General features: G+C 35.2%; 1 protein-coding gene across 1 annotated transcript; it reads right to left on the bottom strand.

Moving 5' to 3' along the window:
* Window positions 1-939: 939 nt before the first annotated feature.
* On the bottom strand, window positions 940-1,635 carry LOC122029077. Its single transcript, XM_042588035.1, has 3 exons — window positions 1,364-1,635; window positions 1,191-1,290; window positions 940-1,050 (listed from the first exon to the last, which is right to left on the bottom strand). Exons 1-3 carry the CDS (start codon window positions 1,633-1,635, stop codon window positions 940-942), a joined length of 483 nt encoding a protein of 160 aa, XP_042443969.1.
* Between the last annotated feature and the right edge of the window lie 14,433 nt (window positions 1,636-16,068).

Here is a 16,068-nt window from a genome sequence, read left to right on the forward strand (position 1 = left end):
TCGCCAAATCTTCAAAGCAAAAATGATGGCGGCCAGCTTCAAATCATCTATTGGTTAGTTCTTCTCATGCTCCTTCAACTGTCGAGAAGCATAGGAGACTACCCTGCCATGCTGCATCAGAACAGTGCCCAAACCCTAAAGAGATGCGTCGGTATAGAGCACGAATCCGTCCTCTCCAGAAGGTAAAATCAAAATCGGAGCCAACACTAATCTCCGCTTCAACTCCTGGAAGCTAGTCTTGCAATCCTCGGACCACGAGAACTTCACGCCTTTCCTGGTCAGGCGTGTCAGTGGCATAGAAATCTGGGAGAAACCCTCAACGAACCGTCTGTAATATCTTGTTAGTCCCAGAAAACTGCAGATCTCCTGAACTAATTTCGACTGCTCCCAACTGGTGACAGCCTCGATCTTCTGAGGGTCTACTGAAATACCTCTACTAGAGACCACATGTCCCAAAAAATTGACTAAAGATAGCCAGAAGGCACACTTGCTGAACTTTGCATATAGCTGATGTCATCGCAGAGTCTCCAAGACTATACACCAAAGAATTTGCTACAAATGTGTTGCAGTCAGGAAAATGCTTGAAGAACAGAGCATGCACCATTTGCCCTTCCAAGGTCAAGCCTACAAGGCCACAGGACTTGAACATGAATTGAAATGTGTAGGCGTCGGGCGTCATGCTCTTCTGATGCATTTTACGGAACAAATTAAGGGACTCTCGGGGGAAATGACAGGAAGAATAGGCCTGAATGATGGTATTCCACTGAAAGGTGGAAGGATTCGGGAAAAGAAGCTGAGAGTGTAGGAGTGCGGGGCGGAGGAGACTTCTATGCGGAATTTCAGCAAACAAGTGGTGGATAGGGAGTGGGAGAGTGATCCGGCGATGAATAGCTGGGCGTGGAGCTATGCAGCGTGCTTCTTCCATGAAAGAACAAGAATCTACTCCAGATAAGAACAAGATTTTAGAAACCAGAACAAATCTATTGTAGTCCCTCCAGAATCACCAGCAACAGACACATTGCTACAACCTTCTTGAAGAACTTCCCTTTCCTGATCAAGCATAATCAAGAATTATTAGGATCAAAAATATCCAATGACATTCTTGATCACGTTCTACTAATTTTAGAGAGAGTGTAATCACTCACCGGCTTGCTGTTGAGAGGGGATCATCCGTTAGCAATAGCCTTTGCCTTCTTTACGCCGCGAGGGTAAGGGAAACTCTGTAGTGTCGGAGGATTTGCTCTAACATCCTTCAGAAATGTTGATTTCTCGATCACAATCTTCAGTTTACTGTAGAATTTTTTATGATGATGAGGAGAAAAATGATGAAGAAAAGAAAATTAGAGTTTCGGTGTGTGATTACTTTGGGATCAGAAGCTTGCTATCTTGTTGAGGGCTTTCAGCTACATTGTTGACCTCCTTCTTGACCTCTTCTCCGACGGGAGTCTTACTTCCAACTGCCATTCTCTTGAGCTTGTGGTAGAACTCGGAAATCTGGCTCAATAGGTCCTTCCCGGAGAATAAATTCCTGGCCGACATCATGCTCTTCAGACGAGGTGGTAGCTTCTTCGGCTTTAGTTCCTCCCTCTCCTCTTTTACCTTTTTCCCGGCGCTCGACTTGATCATCTCTTTCATGGTGTTCCACGTCTTTGTCTGGCGGGGGAGACGAGAGGGCGTTGATTGGTTCGGGTCTTGGTTCTCAAGATCCTCTTTGAAAGCCTTCGAGGCCTTTGGCTTGAGTGGAGACGTCGGGAGGAGCGGAGCAGCGACAAGGCCTCCTCTTCTCTTCAGCTTGTTCTCCTCTCTAAATCATCGCAATCAAGAGGGAAAATTACACCATCGTCAAGAGGAGAGCACACCATCGTCGAGGAAGATCCAACAGAGGTGGCACCCCTTCTTGTCGCACGGTCGACAAGATGGCGTGAAGAGATTGTATAAGGAGAGGGAAAGAAAAATGGCTTAGGGTTCGAGAACACGAAGGGGAAAACAAGGTGCTAAAAAGATTTGCAAAGAGGGGAAAAATAACGAAATGAATACTGTCAAAGACAATGGTTTTATGAAAACTATTGTCGTAGCCCCTAAAATAGCGCTTAAAGACAATGATTTTAGATAACCGTTGTAAAATGCGTTGTTGATGTTTAAAAAAAAGTTGCTCAATGACAATGGTTTTCACAAAACTATTGTCCTTTGTATTTTATGGGAGCTCAAAGACAACAGTTTTAGATAAAACCGTTGTCTTTTACCAAATTTATAATAATTTCATCTAAAACCATTGTCTTTATGGTGTTGTCGTTTAATATTTTTATTGTAGTGCCACTGGGCCTAAGCCCTCATGATTTTACTCTTGGGCTCTACTCAAAAGACCTCATACTAATGGAGATATCTTTTTTCTTATAAATCCATGATCTTTCCCATGTGTTTTCAATATGGGACTATATTTGCAACCCCAACAAATCAAACCACAAGTCCACACTCATTTCCGAAGGTTTGAATGAGGTATCATCTATCTTAACTACTAATTTTTTAAAAAATAATTACAAGTCTAAATAAAAAATTAATTAGATTTAAAAAACAAATTTAAACACTTCTTAAGGAAAATCAACACCTCAAGGAACAAATTAAAAATAGAAATCCAAATCAAGCTATAAAACTTGAGGAGGAAAATATAATTTTAAAAAGTGAAATTAATAAACTCAAAGGATTATTAGGAACCTTCACCACAAGATCAAAAAATTTGGACCTAATTCTTAAAACATAAAAGGTTGTATATAATAAGTCCAGGTTCGGATACAAGTCCAGCTCTACAAATAAAACTTTCATCTCATTAATAAGTCAAAATTTAAAACAAACTATAGCTCGGGTTCCAAAAGCTTATATAACCAAGCAAGTAGGACTAAATCAATTTTATGTACCTAAAAATGAAATTCATTACTGTTGGTTAGTCCTAGGAAAATCGTACCGGTTCCACTGTACAAAAAATTTTGTACAAGTGTTGAACCTTTCCTTAAATAACCTATTGTGTTCTTTAGAAGTTAAATTAGGAATCGTAGACGGAACTTCACATCATTGATTCCAAATTTAACTTGTCAGTTCTTAATGGTTTAGATTTGAATCGCAAGCAGAACTTAACACTATTGATTCAAATCTACCTAAGTTATTAATTCCATAAATATTAATTTCCAAAATTGGCTTCCAAGACTGCATGGCGAGGCACATGGCCTTCTTGGATATGGGAGCAACCACCACCGCCTAGGCAAAGTCTTTTAAGGAAAGCTAATATTTATTTCCTTAAATAACTCTAGGTTAACCAAAAAGAACAATCGAATCACAAATTCGAAAAAGAAGAAAACACAAACTCAAAAAAACTATTTCGAAAACTCTAGAATCATATGCCTCTTATGTTTGGTATTTCCATAAATAACTATACAAAGAAAACTAGTATGATGCGGAAAACAATTACTAGTTATACCTTTCTTTGTAAGCAAAAATAACCTCTTGATCTTCTACCGTATTACTCTTATAATCTCGGACGTTGTGTGGGCAACGATCTTCCGAGATGAGAACCACCAAGCTCCTTCTTCTCCAAGCTAGATTCGGCCACCATAATTCTCCAAGAGAAGTAGAGGTCCGGCCACCACCACCAAGCTCCAAGGGATGCTTCCTTTCTCTCCTTCTTCTCCAAGCTAGAATCCAGCCACCTTCAAGCTCCATGAGATGATGAGGTTCGGCCAATGAAGAAGAAAGAAAAGGAAGAAGAGAAAACCAATGGCTGGCCACCACCAAGGAAGAAAAGAGAGGAAGAAAAATAATAGAGTCGTTCACCCATGAACGCACCTCTACCTCTTCTTTTATAATCCTTGGTCTTGGCAAATAAGGAATTTTAAATAAAAACTTCCTTAATTCTTTTGCCATGAAAAGGAAAATTTATTTAATTAAAAATAATTTTCTCTTCTCAATTTACAATGGCCGACCATTTTAAAAACAAAACAAGGAGAGTTTTAATTAATTAAAACTTCCTAATTTGTCTCCGGAAATTTATAAAAAAATTTCTCCAATAATTTTTCCCTTCATGGTGGTTTGTAAAAAGGAAATTTTATATATTAAAATCTTTCTTTTAAACATGTAGATAAAAATAAAGTTATCTCTAAAAATTATAATATCTTTTAATCTACAAATAAGGAAAGATATCAAATCTTTTCTTAATCTTTTGTAAAAACTTATAAAAGAGAATATTTAATTTTTAAACTCTCTTTTAAATCATGAACATGGTTAAAAAGGAAAGTTTTCTCATAATTAAAATCTACCTTTCAATCTACAAATAAGGAAAGATTTCAAATCTTTTCTTAATCTTTTGTAGAAAGCTATAAAAGGAAAGATTTAAATTTTAAACTCTCTTTTAAAACCATGATATCCACATAAGAAATAATTTTAAAAATAAATTCCCTTTTTAATATGATGTGGCCGGCCACCTAAACTTGGGCTCCAAGCTATTGGCTGACCACCTTAAGGCTCAACCTTTAGGCTTGGCCGGCCCTAAGCTTGAGCTTCAAGCTTGGCTTGGCCGACCCCTATTGGTTGGGTAAGAAGGTGGGTATGTGGTGGGTATAAATCTCTATATACAAGAGGCTACGATAGGGACCGAGAGGAGGAATTAGTTTTGGTCTCCCGATAAAATTAAGCATCCCGTGTTCGCCCCGAACACATAACTTAATTTCATTAATAATAATTCATTCCACTAAAGAACTATTATTGAACTACCGCACCAATCCCAAATTACATTTTGGGCTCCTTCTTATTATAAGTGTGTTAGTCTCCCTGTGTTTAAGATATCGGATGTCCACTAATTAAGTGAGTTATTGACAACTTATTTAATTAATATCTTAGTCAAAGAGTAGTACCACTCAACCTTATCGTCATGTCGGACTAAGTCCATCTGCAGGGTTTAACATGACAATCCTTATGAGCTCCTCTTGCGGACATTATCAACCTAGATCACTAGGACACAGTTTCCTTCTATAATCAACAACACACCCTATAAGTGATATCATTTACCAACTTATCAGGCTTATTGATTTATCGAACTAAATCTCACCCATTGATAAATTAAAGAAATAAATATCAAATATATGTGCTTGTTATTATATTAGGATTAAGAGCACACACTTCCATAATAACTAAGGTGTAGTTCTTTTATCAAGTCAGTATAAAAAGAACTTACCTAAAATGGTCGTACTTAATACACTAAGAGTGTACTAGTGTAATTTATTAGTCAAGATAAACTAATACCTAATTACACTATGACTATTCCAATGGTTTGTTCCTTTCCATCTTAGTCATGAGCTACTGTTTATAATTTATAAGGTGCTGATAACATGATCGTCTATGTGTGACACCACACACCATGTTATCTACAATATAAATTAATTGAACAACTACATTTATCGTAAATGTAGACATTTGACCAATGTGATTCTTATTTCTAGATGTTTATACCAAAAGCTAGGCTTTTAGTATACACTCTAACAATCTTCCACTTATACTAAAATACTAAGCTGCCATACATCTGATTCCCAACCCTTCAACATGCCCATCAAAAGCTCTTGCCTTAAGGGCCTTGGTGAAAAGATCTATTGGTCATCATCTGATGTAATCTAGGCGGCAACAACTTCTCCTTGTTTATACGATTTCTCGTATTGGGTGGTACTTGCGCTCTATTGTGTTTACTTGCCTTATGGACTTATGGTTTATTCGAGTTTGCTACTGCACCAAATTATTTTAGGCAAACCAGAAATCATATCTAAGTCTATCTTGAAGTATCTGAGCCATACAGCTTCTATGGCTACCTCAGAGGCTGCCATATACTCAGCTTCTATGGTGGAGTCTGAAAAAGCACCTATGCTTATCACTCTTCCATAGTTATGACTTTTCCTCCTAAAGTAAACATAAACCCCCGAGGTTGACTTACTATTGTCCCTTTCCGATTGGATGTTAAAATCCATGTAACCCACAGGAACCAAATTATCTGCCTTGTAAGCTAGCATATAATCTCTAGTGCCTCTAAGGTACTTCAATATATGCTTTACCGTAGACAAATGTCCTTGTCCAGAGTTACTTTGATATCTGCTAACCATGCCCACGACAAAAGAGATATCCAGTCTCGTACACAGCATTGCATACATTAGACTTCCTACAGCCGAAGCATAAGGAACTGCCTTCATGTCCTTTATTTTTTTGATGTCTTCTGAGACATCTCTTTAGATAAAGCTACTCCATGCCTAAAAGGTAAGAAACCTTTCTTGGAGTTATACATGCTAAAACGAGCTAAGATTGTTTCGATATATAAAGCTTGGGATAAGTAAAATATATTCTTTTCTTGCGATCCCTTTGATCCTAAGAATATATGCATTCTCCCAAGTCCTTCATATCAAATTGTTTGGACAACCATACCCTTACTTCTGACAACACTTTGATATTGTTTCCAACTACCAAAAATGTTATCTATGTATAGTACAAGAAATACCACCACGTTTCTGTCACATTTTTCACAAAACTCATTCGGTTATAAAATAAATCCATAGGTCTGGATTACTTTATTAAACCAAATGTACAAAGTCCTTGAAGCTTTACTTCAGTCCATAGACTGTTTGAGATTACACACAAGATGCTCTTTGCTCTTTGCAATGAACCCTTCTGGTTGCTTTATATGGATGTTTTCTTCAAGATTTCCATTAAACAAAGCTGTCTTGACATCCACTTGCTAAATCTCATAGATAAAAGAATCTGGGTAGACTTAAGCATGGCTACCGGTAAAAAAGTTTCCGTTTTCAACAAACCTTGCTTTGAAAGTTTCTACCTTCCTGTCTATCCCTATTTTCCTATTGTAGACTTATTTTTACCCAATGGCTTTTACACCATTTGGTGATTTTATAAGCTTCCAAACTCTATTAGAATACATATATTCTAATTCTGTATTCTTTGCAAAGATGTTGTATCTTTATCTTGGAGTGCTTCGTCATATGTCCGGAGATCAGGTTCATGTCCTCCAGGGATCGAGTCCAAAGACTCTCCCAAAACATGAATCTTTTTAGGTTGCCTAACAACCCTCCCACTACGATGAGGTACTTTCTGCAATTGTGTATCATTTGTGATACGTGTTGCAGTTTCTTGTGATATTTCATCTTGTACAGTTGGTACTAGGTTCATGTGTCCTTTAATTTCCTTAAGAACAATTTTAACTCATGGGGCTTGTGGTTTATAGTATAATCCTTTTCTAAAATCGAGCATTGGTGCCAACAATGACCTTCCGATTTTAAGGACTACAAACCTCTTTTTGTTTTTCTAGGATAACTCACAAACAAGTGAACTCATGTCCAACTTATCAGTGTCTCTCATGTGCTAGACCACCCAAATTCGAATATGCTTCAGACAAGGCTTACGCCATTCTGCAATTCTATGGGAGTAGAGAGTTCTGACGTAAAAGGTACTTTGTTCACTTCCGTTTCCAGTGTATATCCTTAAAACAAATTTGGTAATTTTTTGAATAACTCATCATCGATCTAATTTTTTTCATAAGAGCCTTATACCTTCTTACTACTACACCATTCTGTTGGGGTGTACCAGGTGCAGTTAGTTGGGATTAAATCCCGACGTCTGATAAGTGACTCCTAAACTCTCCTAAGAGGTACTACGATATGACCGTAGTGTCTTGATACTTTTACTTTGACGTTACTCCACATCAGCCTAGTACTCTTTGAACTAATCAAAACACTTAGACTTGTGGCACGTCAAGTAAATGTATCCTTATCTCGAATAGTCATCTATAAAAGAGATGAAATATTCGAAACTACCTCTTGTCTGGATAGTCATAGGACCACACAAATCAGAATGAACCAATTCCAACACATCCTCGGCTCTATACCCCTTAGACTTTAAAAGCTTCTTGGTTATCTTTCCTTCCAAGTAAGACCCGCAGGATTGGAAAGATTGCCACTACCAATGAACCTAAGAGTTCATTGGTTTTTATCCTTTGAATCCTACTCAAGTTAATATAACCTAGCCTTAGACTGCCAAGGATGTGATTTGTTCATTTCTGAAGGTTCCTTTCTCTTATTAAAGTTAGAAGATGTGTTACTAATTTCCATTTATTGCATTGTGGGAGTTATTGGATTTATAAATTGTCAACCAACGTACCAGAACAGAAATCTTTCCTATTTTCTTGATAATAAGTTTGTTATCAAAATAGATAGAATATCTATTCTTCGATAGTTTAGAAACCAAAATCAAATTCTTTCTAAACTTGGTACGTAAAGATAATTTCTTAAAATCCATATTTTATTCCTATCAAAGGATAAGCATCTCCCACTACAATAGCTACCACTTTTGCAGCAGTGCCCATGTAGACGGTGACTTCTCCTTCATATAGTTATCGGGTTCCCTGGAACCTCTGCAATGAATTGTAGACATGATCAGTGGCTCTCGTATCTATACACCAGGTACCGGTAGATAACACCACTAATCATGTATTAACTAATGAATAAAATACACCTATTTTGTTCTTAGTTATAAGAGGGCAGTCTATTCTATAGTATAGCAACTAGGAGATTGACAAACATTTTAAATCCTAAGAATCACAAAAAATATTTGGTCAAGACCAACAACTTAAAATTCCCATGAATTTTGTATGTCACGATAGTGTTGACGTATACAAAATCAAAGAAGAGATTTTATTCTTTAATTTTATTATCTCGTCATCCTAACTTTATGACAAATAAAATTAATAGTTGGTCTATCAAATATTTGGTCAAAAACTTTGAATTTAAAATGATATTGATTCCTCAAAATAATATCATTTAAATTCACCAACACCTCAAACACCGTGAAATTTGCATGCCACGATAATGTGGAGGTATACAAATTCAAACATTTGTAAGAGGAGGGTTTTACCCATTAATTATCTTGTCAATAAGTCTTTATGACAAATAAAATTACCTCAAACACTGTGAATTTTGTATGCCACGATGGTATGGACGTATACAAAACCAAACATTTGTAAGAGGAGTTTTTCCCATTAATTTTATTTTCTTGTTATCCTGACAAATAAAATTACCTCATACACCGTGAATTTTGTATGCCACGATAGTGTGGACGTATACAAAAACTCGACATTTGTAGGAGGGGGTTTTAATTTTATTATCTTGTCAACTTATCTTTTTAACAAATTAATAGTTGGTTTTTCTTTGGTCACACAAATAATAGCAGTGACTCCGATGGGGAGGATACTATTAGACGTGCCTAAGTGTATACCATTACTTGACACTAAGTCCATTAATAAGATTATGCCCCTTCCGATGGGGAAGATCACACGCTCTTAATTAATTTTCTATAGTCATCCTAAATGGAAGTTTGATCTAGTGATCCGCAAACAAACTCATTCGATATGGAGGAAGGCACTCAGAGCCAACGCGCAAGTTTGTTTGCATCACTTACAAACCAGTAATGGAGACCGTGGAATTTATTAAAATAAATCCCTCTCCCACTTAGTTATTTAAAGTGAGGAATTTTAAGTTATCCTAGCATACATCACATGCATACACACATATCACAGTAAATAAAAACAAATAAATATGGAAATTATTTTCCAACTATTATGGCCTTTTCCTGTTACTGTCCTCCATGTTGCCATCTTTAGCCACCGCCATCGGGTCAAGTTGTCGCATCCATCTTGCTTCTTATTCCGCTGCGCCTCTGGTGCTCCAAAAGTACCATGCCTTGCAAGAATCTGATCCGCGACAAAAATAGAATTTTACATATATCGATCCTATATTCCACATGGGAATGTACATGTAATCTAGATCGAAAATAAAATTCTAAAATCCTAGGGCTAATACAGCTATTGCTGTATTAGTTACATACAATCATGCACACACAAAATAATGCCCTTGACATTCCAATGGTCCAATCACACACAACATCTATAAGCCATAATAATTGGAGCCTGCAACCACAAAGTTAGCACATCCTACTATTATCTAGCCTAAATTATGTATGACATGTGCATAACCTAATTTGAAAACCAAACACACAAAGGCAAACCCTAGCTCTGATACCAATTGTTGGTTAGTCCTAGGAAAATCGTACCAGTTCCACTGTACAAAAAATTTTGTACAAGTGTCGAACCTTTCCTTAAATAACCTATTGTGTTCTTTAGAATTTAAATTAGGAATTGCAGACGGAACTTAACATCATTGATTCCAAATTTAACTTATATGTTCTTAATAGTTTAGATTTGAATCGCAAGCGGAACTTAACACTATTGATTCAAATTTACCTAAGTTATTAATTTCATAAATATTAATTTCCAAAATTAGCTTCCAGGACTGCATGGCGAGGCACATGGCCTTCTTGGATATGGGAGCAACCACCACCGCCTAGGCAAAGCCTTTTAAGGAAAGCTAATATTTATTTCCTTAAATAACTCTAGGTTAACCAAAAAGAACAATCGAATCACAAATTCGAAAAAGAAGAAAACACAAACTTGAAAAAACTATTTCGAAAACTCTAGAATTATATGCCTCTTATGTTTGGTATTTCCATAAATAACTATACAAAGAAAACTAGTATGATGCGGAAAACAATTACTAGTTATACCTTTCTTTGTAAGCAAAAATAACCTCTTGATCTTTTACCGTATTCCTCTTCTAATCTCGAAAGTTGTGTGGGCAACGATCTTCCGAGATGAGAACCACCAAGCTCCTTCTTCTGCAAGCTAGATTCGGCCACCATAATTCTCCAAGAGAAGTAGAGGTCCGACCACCACTACCAAGCTCCAAGGGATGCTTCCTTTCTCTCCTTCTTCTCCAAGCTAGAATCCGGCCACCTTCAAGCTCCATGAGATGATGAGGTTCGGCCAATGAAGAAGAAAGAAAAGGAAGAAGAGAAAACCAATATGGCCGGCCACCACCAAGGAAGAAAAGAGTGGAAGAAAAATAATAGAGTCGTTCACCCATGAACGCACCTCTACCTCTTCTTTTATAATCCTTGGTCTTGGCAAATAAAGAAATTTAAATAAAAACTTCCTTAATTCTTTTTCCATGAAAAGGAAAATTTATTTAATTAAAAACAATTTTCTCTTCTCAATTTACAATGGCTGACCATTTTAAAAACAAAACAAGGAGAGTTTTAATTAATTAAAACTTCCTAATTTGTCTCCGAAAATTTATAAAAATTTCTCCAACAATTTTTCCCTTCATGGTGGTTTGTAAATAGGAAATTTTAAAAATTAAAATCTTTCTTTTAAACATGTGGATAAAAAGAAAGTTATCTCTAAAAATTAAAATCTCTTTTAATCTATAAATAAGGAAAGATATCAAATCTTTTCTTAATCTTTTGTAGAAACTTATAAAAGAGAATATTTAATTTTTAAACTCTCTTTTAAATCATGAACATGGTTAAAAAGGAAAGTTTTCTCAAAATTAAAATCTACCTTTCAATCTACAAATAAGGAAATATTTCAAATCTTTTCTTAATCTTTTATAGAAAGCTATAAAAGAAAAGATTTAAATTTTAAACTCTCTTTTAAAACCATGATATCCACATAAGAAATAATTTTAAAAATAAATTTCCTTTTTAATATGTTGTGGCCGGCCACCTAAACTTGGGATCCAAGCTATTGGCTGACCACCTTACGGCTCAACCTTTAGGCTTGGCCGGCCCTAAGCTTGAGCTTCAAGCTTGGCTTGGCCAACCCCTATAGGTTGGGTAAGAATGTGGGTATGTGGTGGGTATAAATCTCTATATACAAGAGGCTATGATAGGGACCGAGAGGAGGAATTGGTTTTGGTCTCCCGATGAAATTAAGCATCCCGTGTTCGCCCCGAACACATAACTTAATTTTATCAATAATAATTCATTCCACTAAAGAACTATTATTAAACTACCGCACCAATCCCAAATTACATTTTGGGCTCCTTCTTATTATAAGTGTGTTAGTCTCCCTATGTTTAAGATGTCGGATGTCCACTAAATAAGTGAGTTACTAACAACTCATTTAATTAATATTTTAGTCCAAGAGTAGTACCACTCAACCTTATCGTCATGTCAGACTAAGTCCACCTGCAGGGTTTAATATGACAATCCTTATGAGCTCCTCTTGGGGACATTATCAACCTAGATCACTAGGACACAGTTTCCTTCTATAATCAACAACACACCCTATAAGTGATATCATTTCCCGACTTATCGGGCTTATTGATTTATCGAACTAAATCTCACCCGTTGATAAATTAAAGAAATAAATATCAAATATATGTGCTTGTTATTATATTAGGATTAAGAGCACACACTTCCATAATAACTAAGGTCTAGTTCTTTTATCAAGTCAGTATAAAAAGAACTTACCTAAAATGGTCGTACTCAATACACTAAGAGTGTACTAGTGTAATTTATTAGTCAAGATAAACTAATACCTAATTACACTACGACTATTCTAATGGTTTGTTCCTTTCCATCTTAGTCGTGAGCTACTGTTTATAATTTATAAGGTGTTGATAACATGATCCTCTGTGTGTGACACCACACACCATGTTATGTACAATATAAATTAATTGAACAACTACATTTATCGTAAATGTAGACATTTGACCAATGTCATTCTTATTTCTAGATGTTTATACCAAAAGCTAGTCTTTTAGTATACACTCTAACAATTACCTAAAACCAAATCTAACTAAACCTATTAATTCAAACTCAAACCTAAAATGTAAAATGAAATCAAATAAGTCAAACTCAAATTAAAAAACTAAGTTTAAATTAAATTTAAATTCAAGTTACAATCAAGTTTATTATACCTATAAAAATAATTGACATAAATCTAAACTTAAACCCAAATTAGGACTAGTTTATTTAGGGATAAAAGTTTAACTTGACAAATAGCACTGGAGATGTTTTGGATGATAGTAGGTTAGGAGAACTTTGTCTATGCATGTCTAGGAAGATATGGCTTCGACTTGGTGCATTTGGCTTAGTGGAACTAACTGAAGCTACCCTTTACTAATCCTAGCTGGTTAAACTAAAGTTTTATACTAAGTTCTGTGGGTGGGACTATTTAAAAAATTTTGAAGGCGTGGTTACTCTAATGATGCCCAAGTGACTCACCACAGCTTAAATGTTTATGCAAAGAATGCATGCTTGTTAAATCCAAAACTAAACTTGAATTTAACACAAGTTAAACCAAATCCTAAAATTCAACTTAACTCATCTCATAAAATCATAGGATCCCTTTGACTGAAAACTTAGATTCATGAGATGAATATGGTTAAATTAATTTAAAATAAATTTAATTAAATTATGATTAATTTAATTAATTAATATATAATTCAATAATTAATTAATCTATCATATTTGTAAATAATTATAAATATATTATTTTTACATGCAAACTACGATCCTGGGTTAAGGGGGAGGATATTTATTTGGGTAATTTTCAAATTCTAGGAAAATTAATTCCTTATATTTTCTAAAAATTTTCTATTTCTCTACTGTTGCAAAATTATTTTAGCCGTAGCCTAAATCAAATCCGTAGAAAGTATGATCCTATAGATCTAGGAATCAAGCATCTCACAAACAGACTAGGTCTACCTTGATTGTTTATTCAAAACATAGAATGGCGTGAGATGCGTAGGCATATTATCTGGACTTCAGATGTTTATATCAATGCATCAACATAAGTTTGGGAAATAAATATAAATAGTACATTGATTAAGTTAAGTAGTCCTTTTTCAGTAAATTTTTAACTAAACGTTAATACTTAACTTGACTAACCAGGTGAATATTGCTATCTTCTGGTAGTTAGTTAGTAACTAAAGGTTAGACATTTAAGGACCAATTTTAGATGAGCATTTTTAAATTAAGTTTTTTATTTATTTCTCCTAACAACTTATTTTTTTTACACAATTAAAGTTTTTAATAACTTAACTAAATCTTTAATATTTTAATTCATTTTAATTTTTAACAAATTAATCATTTAAAAAACTTTTTCTATAATTTAACTAATTTTTTAACTCACGTAAATTGTCAACGATTTAATTAAAATATTTAATTCATTGTTTAATAACTTAAATAATTTTTTCCTCTAGTTCTCAAGAAAATTATTTTTAAGGTTTTCTTCCCCGAGCTGCCTAAAACTTTTCTCCTCTGGTTCTCAAGTCACATTGCTGAGAATCAACTGAGGTTGTCACTTCTTCATAAATATTCATATGCGTCTATAATAGTTTAAACTTAAACTTTATTTTTTATTTGTTTAATTTAGAACTTCATTTTTAGATTTTTTTATTATTAATTAGGAAAAAGCAAAATATTGGTGTTGGTCTTTCTCAAACTCCTTGTACGGACCCAAAGTTTCCAATAGAAGAACTTAGGATTAGATTTTCTTCTATTCCATATGTTCCATTGCATTCTAGATATCTAGATAGGGTTTTCTTCTTGCGATCATGCATTCCCTATGCAGAGATTATTGACCACTATAAGTTGAAGAGTTTAGTATATTATTTTAGTTTAGTAAACATAGATTTGTGTGCTGAACTATATAACAATTTAGTTAAAGTCAATGATATTACATACACTACCAAGGTCGCCAGTATGGACATTACGTTATCTCCTACTATCGTTAGAGACTTTTTAAGATTATGACCATCTGCATGCCCTTTTTTATGCTACCCCCTAAGGATCTTCCATTTGGTGATCCTTATTTGCATATCACTCTCAACATGATATATTCATTTTTTTTAGGGGCTAGCGCGTACCTACTGTGACCCAGTTTAGATCTATCACCCTTAGGATCTAGGACTATATTCTCTATAGGGTCTTAGTCATGTGCATTTTTCCTATGACTACTCGCAATGTAGCTATGATGCGCCCATTTCATTCATTTCTTCTTTATGCATTATGTCAGAGGCTAGACATAGACATCAGTTTGCATATATTTCATATTATCATTTATTCAACGGGTATCACCACTAGTCAACAAGTCCATATGCCTTATTGTCATATTTTAACCTCCTACTTAGCATCATTAGGTATTGATATCACCATGGGTGATGTCAAAGTCCTAAATGAGTTCGACATAGTAGGTGATATGAATTTATCCTTAGCTGGTATCCATATAGATGATCAGGGTGTCCTATCTAGGAGGAGGCAGGCCCAGCATTACCCTAATCTCACATCCCAGCCGCAACCTGATCCCGCAGCCCAACCTCAGCCTAACCTAGCTCCAAGAGAGGAGAAAGAGATACATGATATCATTGTTGATCTCTTTGGACTACCTCCACCTCTAGCCCCTCCTACTCTAAACAATAGAGTTACCAAACTTAAGGACTCTATGACGAGTCTTTGACAAGAGGTCTCCAGTCTTTGACAAGACCTTTCTAGTCTTCATAAGGAGGATAGGACTCATCATACTGAGCTAATGGATATGTTTCACTCTAGGAGCTCGGCCCGTTCTTCATCATCTTTTTAGTATATCATCTTAGCTACATTTTCTTCAGTTCTTATGTTTACTGATTTTAGATGTATGTTCTATGCGGCACCTTAACTGTTGACATGCTATTATGCATGTTATATTTTGCTACTTCCTTTCCATTCTGATCTTATGCACTGCCTATTTTCTATATTAATGTCTTGCATTACTTTTTTTACCTTAGTATTTTTTTTATAAATGCCAAAGGGGGAGGGTAAGGGTTAATTTAGAAAAAGAGCAAACAAACTTGATTAAGTAAATCAAATTCAAAACGAACTTAGATTATTTTTTTCATTTTGCATATCATCTTTTAATATTATTTTTTCTAACTTTAACCTAGGTTGTCATTGCATCAAAAGGGGGGGTATTATTGGTGTATTTTTCACTAATGATCTAACTCAAGTTTTGATGAATGACAAGTGGATTAAAGTTAGAGTGTTTATGGTCTAATTGTGTTACCAAGTGTGTAGGAGTTGATGGGTCTAGAGGACCTAACACCAGGCAAAAATCTAGCTAGGTTTGCGGGATCCAATAGCTGGTGCAAAGTCCAGCTAGGT

Source organism: Zingiber officinale, chromosome 10B, assembly GCF_018446385.1.
Source record: "Zingiber officinale cultivar Zhangliang chromosome 10B, Zo_v1.1, whole genome shotgun sequence".
NCBI classification, from domain to species: domain Eukaryota; kingdom Viridiplantae; phylum Streptophyta; class Magnoliopsida; order Zingiberales; family Zingiberaceae; genus Zingiber; species Zingiber officinale.

Coding starts and splice junctions, on each gene's coding strand:
- LOC122029077 (XM_042588035.1), bottom strand. CDS start 1,635: ATGAAAGAGATGATCAAGTCGAGCGCCGGGAAAAAGGTAAAAGAGGAG. Junction 1,291..1,363: donor AGCAAGCTTCTGATCCCAAA/GTAATCACACAC, acceptor AAAATTCTACAG/TAAACTGAAGATTGTGATCG. Junction 1,051..1,190: donor ACCCTCGCGGCGTAAAGAAG/GCAAAGGCTATT, acceptor ATGCTTGATCAG/GAAAGGGAAGTTCTTCAAGA.